Source organism: Homarus americanus, unplaced genomic scaffold (genome assembly GCF_018991925.1).
Source record: "Homarus americanus isolate GMGI-L3 unplaced genomic scaffold, GMGI_Hamer_2.0 scaffold23598, whole genome shotgun sequence".
Lineage (NCBI taxonomy): Eukaryota > Metazoa > Arthropoda > Malacostraca > Decapoda > Nephropidae > Homarus > Homarus americanus.
The window spans coordinates 3,420,359-3,428,240 of NW_024731054.1; the positions used below are offsets into that span (position 1 = coordinate 3,420,359).

At 36.3% G+C, this 7,882-nt stretch overlaps 1 protein-coding gene across 1 annotated transcript in view; it reads left to right on the plus strand.

Moving 5' to 3' along the window:
* Nucleotides 1–3,045, plus strand: part of LOC121867519 (caskin-1-like) — a 20,118-nt gene extending 17,073 nt beyond the window's left edge. The window contains exon 9 of the mRNA XM_042367499.1: nt 177–3,045. Within this exon, the coding sequence (XP_042223433.1) occupies nt 177–285 (109 nt within the window). The 3' untranslated portion in view covers nt 286–3,045. The remainder of the gene's footprint in view (nt 1–176) is intronic.
* The last annotated feature ends 4,837 nt before the right edge of the window (nt 3,046–7,882 follow it).

A 7,882-nucleotide genomic window follows, 5' to 3' on the forward strand; every position in this document is an offset into this window, starting at 1 on the left:
TTCTTCTTCTTCTTCTTCTTCTTCTTCTTCTTCTTCTTCTTCTTCTTCTTCTTCTTCTTCTTCTTCTTCTTCTTCAAAAGAAGAAATCTTTATTAGTCATATTAATCTCACCGCATGTGATGCAACCATTTAAAATAGCACAATTTCTGGTATCATATTTACCTTTTCTTTCACAGCTCTCCAGATGGCACAGGTGATGTCCTCAATGACATCGGGAATATGCTAGCAAACCTCACTGATGAACTGGATGCAATGTTGGAACAGGAAGTCACTCTCAAGAACTAGATGTCTAGTACGACCTAAAAAAAATGTTTATTAGTCATGTTCACAATTAATCTCAGTGCATGTTGTGCAACCATTCAAATTCTTCACTACTGTCTAGTGTTCACACAACATATATGTTGTGGAGGCTATAACAGCAACAATTATCGAGTTTTCAAACACTAACAACAACACTTCAAAACTATCACAATTTTGTCAATAATAATGACATTAAAACTTAATCATATTACACTTTTAAATGGTCACATAGCACATAAACTGGATTACAAATATAGTACAGCAGATGTTTACACCATATCTGTATTTCATAGTCATCTGTCAGTCTCGATCAATACATTAGTGCAGCATTGAAAAAATACTATTCTCAAACACTATAACAATAAATTGAAAACAAACAATTTACTCTGGATATTTATTCTTCCTGAATCGTCGAGACCGATAGTGATTTTTGGGGAGCAGTTATGAATAGCAATTATGAATGTAACAAACCTGCTGAATAGTTAATTGTATGTGTGTGAATACTTGGCTCACAGCCCATAAGCAACTGTCATCTTATAGATTGAAAATGTACTTACATCAATGTTTATTAAACCATTTGCAACTTCTTGCAAGCATATGTAATGTGATCTCAAAAGCGTTAACGTGTTGTCATTCAACACGTGCTATTCAGTAATTACATATAACTGATAACTGTTGAGGCTACATGAAACCATAGGATGAATACTGTATTTTGTGTAATTGAAAAGGTTTTTGTGCTCTGCCAAGTGGGATTACAACATAGCGTATAAGTTAAAAAAAAAAAATTCCATCTGTCAGCCAGACAATCATGAAACCAACCACACTTAGGCTTTTTACATATGGTTAGTTTGCTTTAGGACGCTTCTTCTCATGAAATATGTTCTTGTATTGGATGAGACATTGCAAACAATTTACTAACAAATTCAAACACTGAAATACCTGTATTCCTACCCAAGTACTTACAACTTTTCAAACCATTTACAATTTGTACTAAATGAAAATGCCACCAGACAAATTACCTTTCAAAAGCCACATAAGAGGCACAAAAAGGGGACTATATATTCTGGAAATGCAATGCCCCTTTACTCTCCACAATTTCACCACTGTGATTGGTACCTTTAAATGAGCTTCCTATCATGGGCTCAAATTTATTTTTCTTTCATGTTATCTTAGTCAAGTAGATACTAGTACATAGGATACGACCAGGATAACTATACAATGTCCAGTCTCGTCCATCACAATCCTGGAAGACCCAAGAAGGGAGTGGTACAAATTTTGCATATTTTTTAGTAAGGCTACCCATGTTGATGTGATAATTTGGACTCCCTTAATGTTCCTGACCAGAACTCACAAATGCTGATTTCATTTGATTAGATAGCAAGTGTTGTGTGGTATCATGTAATTCCTCCTTGCTACTCATCTTAACCTATAGAGTTAAAGCACAATTTATGTTTTTCATATATAAATATATATATATATATACTAGTCACTTATACTGGCAAGCTTGCTACATTAAGTGATAATATGTAACTGTAACTGGGGTAGGAAATATTTTGTTTAATTTCTGTAAATATATTGTGTACAGACTTGTAAATAACCAAGGTGAACCATTGTTTACCGAATGCTGTGTGCAGCACCGTCCTTTGTGGGGAGTTTCAACAAATTTTACAACGGGCAGAGGGTAAGACTTTAATAATCCTGCAACTCCCATCTTTGGTGGTGCTGGACACAGTTTTCTGTTTATCACAATCTCTTTGAGCTTTTGAAAAATTAAAGCTCATATTGAGGGGGATAACCTTTTAGGTTCTCACTGTGGTTAAAGTGAGGCAGGTGCTGGATGGCGTTTGCAGTGATAGTCTTAAATACTTTTCTTTGGTCCCTCTCCCATGAGTAGCATTTATTTCCTTTTTAGCCCAAATATCAGTTGGCTACTAGCTATTTCCTACACCTTTCCCTGCATTTTGGGGAGTCTGTATCCGATGCTCACTTTAATGTGTCACATTCATTGGAATTTTTCACAATTATTCATTACATTTTTGGGTTTCATGCACAAATATTGGCATCCAGCACAATTATTTTACAAACTTCAAGGATTACACTTTTTAAGTTTGTCAAAATCATCGATGCTTTTGCTCTTTTAGATGTTTATGCAGCCGAGGTAGAATTGACAGATTGTTATCAAAATAATGTTTATATATAGGCTTCTTTCATTACAGCACCGTAGTAAAAATGTATATATAAATATTGTTTACGAGTCCAGTTCATACCTAATCGGTTGTAAACGTGAAAAATGAATAGCCGAGTGACCTGATATGAACCGCGGATGTGCTAGGTCAGACAGTTGGGTATCGTCATATAGTTAATCAGTCTTCAAGCTCCTTTTTTCAAACCAATACTTCTTCATATAAACAAATCTTTTGGTTCCCTTATGTAATACTTAGTTAAAAGCCATAAGCAGGTGTTATAAAGCCACTGCAGTAATCTTTAGCCTCTTATGCTATACTTGTAACATTTTAGATGGAGCTAATATTTTTGTATTTGCAATATATTTCAAAGTAATCGAGCTGAAATTTAACATTTCACTCATTAATGAAATGACGATTATGACTTGCACGTAAGGTGATGACCTCTGTCTGCCTCGGCATCTTTAGTGCTGGTGTCAGCTTAGTCCTTTTTTTTCATTACTGTATGTACATGATATATCTTAATAATGACTATCAACAATTATAACCATTTGTGTTTTCATGGAGTTTTTCATTGATCCTTTTGCAAGATGGGAATAAACACAATGAACCCGCTTTCTAAATCATTTGTGCTACAGTACACATTAAAAATCCCCTCGAAATGAAATTCAGGGGGGGTTCCCCAACTTACAAGCGTACGACTTATCGACACCCGCCGATAGGAATGGGATTAAACTTGAAATTTACACTATTTTATTTACCTGACGACTTAATTTTTAATTTTATTTATTGTCTTTTGTCATTCTATTTTTTCTAGTATCAATCACGGACTCGATCCCAACAGATTGTATACACGAGACTGCGCCTTGGGTACAGGTACCTATGGGAGTACATTGGAAACCCCGAACCTGGCCACACCGTTTGTAAACTTCGTGGCCAATCCAACACTCGCACCCGCTCGCTACATTCTCGCTTGTCCTATGGGCTATGACCTCCTACAGGTCCACAGCCGTTACCAACACCTCCCTCGCCAGATATCCCTCCTCCTAGTGACAGGCCTGCCAAGCTTTGCCATAAACAGATGAAATGTACCGGGAATTTTCGATCCACACACTCGTCGCTGTCCCTTTATGCAACTTGCCAACAAAACCCATGGCTCTTCGGGCTTTTATGCCTTAATGCACGAGTCGTGAAGGCAAGCGTGAACCGAGCGCGCTTCCCAGATGGGCGCTATAAACGCTTCACCTTGCACGGGATGTAAGAGGGTGTTCAATAAACCAGTCCCCTCGTGAGGTAAATTCTGAACAAAAAAAATTCTTCTCCGAGGACAAACTTTTTGGGAGTGACAATTGGGAACTCTTGGAAGAACCTGCCAGAATGTTGCGACAGCACCGAGAGTAGCTCTTTCAACGCCAGACTTCACCAACACTGGAGTACGTTCAGATATATTCAGGAGCCAGTACTTGCCAACAGTGCATATCAGATGTGACCGACCGCCTAAGTGGCTAATGAGCCCATCGGTGGCGTTGGAGTAAACCACACTATAACTCTTCGTATTAGACTTAAGATAGTTGGCTATACTGTATTGTTCCAATTTACTTATAATACGATATAAAACATTGTAAATTATTGTTCCCGACTAAATAAAAAACTTGAATCAAACGTAAGCATCTGAATATAACTTTTGAGTAAAAATATTTAGGACAACCTCCCTTTTAAGTAAGTCGATTGTTTTCTTTAATAACGTACGAGCACACTTCAAAAAGGACATAATTAAATTACAATTTCTCTTAAATTAGGTGTATTTCGGCGTAAATTTAAAGTACAACCGAAACAAAAACCCAGAATTTATGAACGATAAACGAAATCGACTAGTGAAGTGAGCAAATTACCGTATATACTCGTGTATAGTTCGAGTTTTTAAGACCGAATTTTTAGGCAAAAAATTGGGGGTCGTCCTATACATGCGTAATAGTTTTGTTAGGTTGAACCCGTGCGTGATGGGAAGGGCGAGGAGCAACTTTTAGCTTCAGAAATGAAAAATATTTACCATTTACTACCAGTAAACAATGGAAACGTAAAGTATGTACCAATTAGTAATGAAAAGTTGTGCAGTTCCTTCAGTAAATGAAGCTTACCAACTTACAATAGGCTAAATTACCTTACAACGTGTTTTCAGTAGTCCATGTTGAAGTTCTTAGCACAGGCTAACTTATCATATCATATACGGTATCACAGTTCTCACTGATCTACAAGAAATACCGGTATTAAAAACCTTTTCGATATTTCACACTTAATATAATACCCGGTAGTCTACTTCAACCTCCTATTGTTTACAACGACGCATCACACACCACCGGCTGTATCGGCTAGACGGTACACGTGTTTTTCGAATCTTTTCAGTTAAAAAACCGTTACATCGCACGTATATTTTACCTAAACTGCGCCTGAATGAATATATTCTCGGAAATAAATAGTGGTTTTGCTGAAACGTGATGCATTTTAAGGTAAAATAGGATAAAATACATGACGAAAACAAAAGATTTTACCTAACCTTCCGATGTTCAAGAGAAGTTACTTGTTTTTTTAATAGTTTTTGGTTAAAATATTGTTATATTACAATGGTATTCTATTCATACTGTGCTTGATATAATGCATTCACGGAAATGTAATATCTTTGCCGAAATGACGTACGTATTACAGTGCAAAGTGGGATAAAATCGTGACGAAAGCAATGACTTTCGCTTTCTTTCGTTCAAAAGATGTTACCGTAATCGCTTTTCGAATGGTTTTCGGTTAAAAAACTGTTGTATTACGATAATATTCTATCCTAATTGACTTGAATAAATATTACGATACCATATTTCTGAATATTTTCATTAAAATCCATCAAAATCATTTTCCTTGTCATCGTCTGCAGCACCAAACGGCTTCTCCCAGTCCTCTCCTTGAACAGGGCTACAGGGTACGTGTTTTTCGAATCGTTTTCAGTTAAAAAACTATTACATCACACGTTTATTTTACCTAAACTGCGCCCGAATGAATATATTCTCGGAAATAAATAAATAGTTTTGCTGAAACGTGATGTATTTCAATGTAAAAAAGGATAAAATACATGACGAAAACAAAAGACTTTACCTAAGCTTTCGATGTTACTCGTTTTTTTAATAGTTTTCTGTTATATTACAATGATATTCTATTCATACTGTGCTTGATATAATACATTCACAGAAATGTAATATTTTTGCTGAAATTACGTGCGTATTACAATGGAAAGTGGGATAAAATCGTGACGAAAGCAATGACTTTCGCTTTCTTTCGTTCAAAAGATGTTACCGTAATCGCTTTTCGAATGGTTTAGTTAAAAAACTGTTGTATTACAATAATATTCCCTCCTAATTGACTTGAATAAATACTTGAATGGAAATATACAATATTTTTTTTGAAACTACCCGCGTTTCAGTGTAAAGAGTCGTAATAATAAATGGTAAACAATTTGCCTTCGGCACTCATGTTTCATGCACGGCGAGCCTCGGTTTATAGGACGTAGAGCGTTTTTAGTGAAGGTTTTGTTGTTCCATTACCCTCAAAAACATGGGTCAAACTATAAACGAGGAATATCGTAAATTAACGATATCTTGGTCAAAAAATCAGGGTCGACCCATAAACGAGGGGGGGTTATAGTCGAGTATATGCGGTATGTAAAATTACGTATTATATAGAAAGTAACTGTCAAAAGTGCATAAACTTAATTATATTTATATTGTTTAAAGTACTAAGACAATGTAATTCACAAGCTGCAAGAGAAAATATCCCTAACAATATCAACGGAAAAACAAAGTAATTTAAAGCAGCTATCAAACAGGGAGGGTTAGGCAGCTACCACAGGGCCGGATTATGCTTAATAGGGGCCTGAGGCACAGATCAACTTGGAGCCCCCTACCCTCAAGGTATATATATATATATAGCAAGAACAAAATATACCAAAATTTATCAATGATTTCATCAATATAAAGCTTCTGCAAAATAACACATTCAATGTTCATAAGAGACAGAAAATTGAGACATTCATAGGACATCGTTGAACGAAGTTCAAGTTTCATATGCTTCAACTTCGAGAAGGGTTGAATTTGGGGGCCTCGCCTGAGGCCAGTGCCTCGTGGTTAATCCGGCACTGAGCTACCAAACGGGTAGGGTAGGCAGCTATCAAACAGGGAGGTACTACCGCCGTTTGGGCAGTTTATCCGGTGTTAGTACAGAAACAACGGGGGACCGGGAAACCAGTGGTGTTTGGTAGTGAGGGTCACACTGGATAACACCCTTCTCACGTGTGTCCTGGCCAAGGCTGCAACCCTTAAATTGAAACAGTTTATTTAGCAAGAAAAACATAGATACAGAGTGTATAACAATAACAATATTAACATGGCTGAGCCAGTTGACAACCTGAGCTCTCCTATAATCACCTGATATATATCTCAAGGAAGTATTATGTAACATTTAGTAACATCTGGAATAGTACAATAGCATGGTGGTAATAAGAACATATCATAATGTTACCCTTGACATGTTCGTGAGAGTTATGCCCGTTACCGCTGTACTACCCTGCTGCCATGTGGCATCACATTCAAAGTTTTGATTAATATACTGTATTGGTAGTCATACTTAAAAACAACATTAATATTTAATAATTTAAGGGACTGAACTAACTGGACAAATTCATTGCGATAAGGCAGTCAAAATATTCTTAAGTGTAGGAATTTGCCTGGTTTGAGTAGAATGAAAGGATTTTTTAGTCCCTTTAAAAATGATCAACAAACAATGAAGGGTACCCAAGTTTTTGTGCAATGGAACGAATGTGTTTCAATTCTTCATCAATAAATTCACCATCACAAATATGCAAACATCTCAAAAAGATAGCAGAAAAAACTGACATTTTGGTAGACTCCAGATGACTCGATAAAAAATGTATCAAACTGTCTACCTGTGTAGCCTTTCTGTACACCTTAAATTTATAGTTATGGCCATTTCTAATGATAAACACATCAAGAAATGGAAGGGAACCATTTATTTATTTCAAATTTGAATGTTTTAAGTATGACTCAACCACTACCAATATATTAATCAAGAATAGCCAAACTTTGAATGTAAATGGAAGTGTTTATTGTACAGCAAGTTCTGCTATAACGCGTGTTTTGTCAACGCGAATTGGCTGTAACGCGATTCCACTCGAATGGTTGTTGTGGCTTGGCGCGGGGTCATGCAGTGTTTACAGTGCACGTTCGACTTCACATGTTCAATTGATTTATGTGTTTTGTTTGTGAAGATTTGCAGAAATAATTTACGTAATATTTACGTATACGGTATGCCTGTACAGTACAGTACTTATATGTAAATTGTAA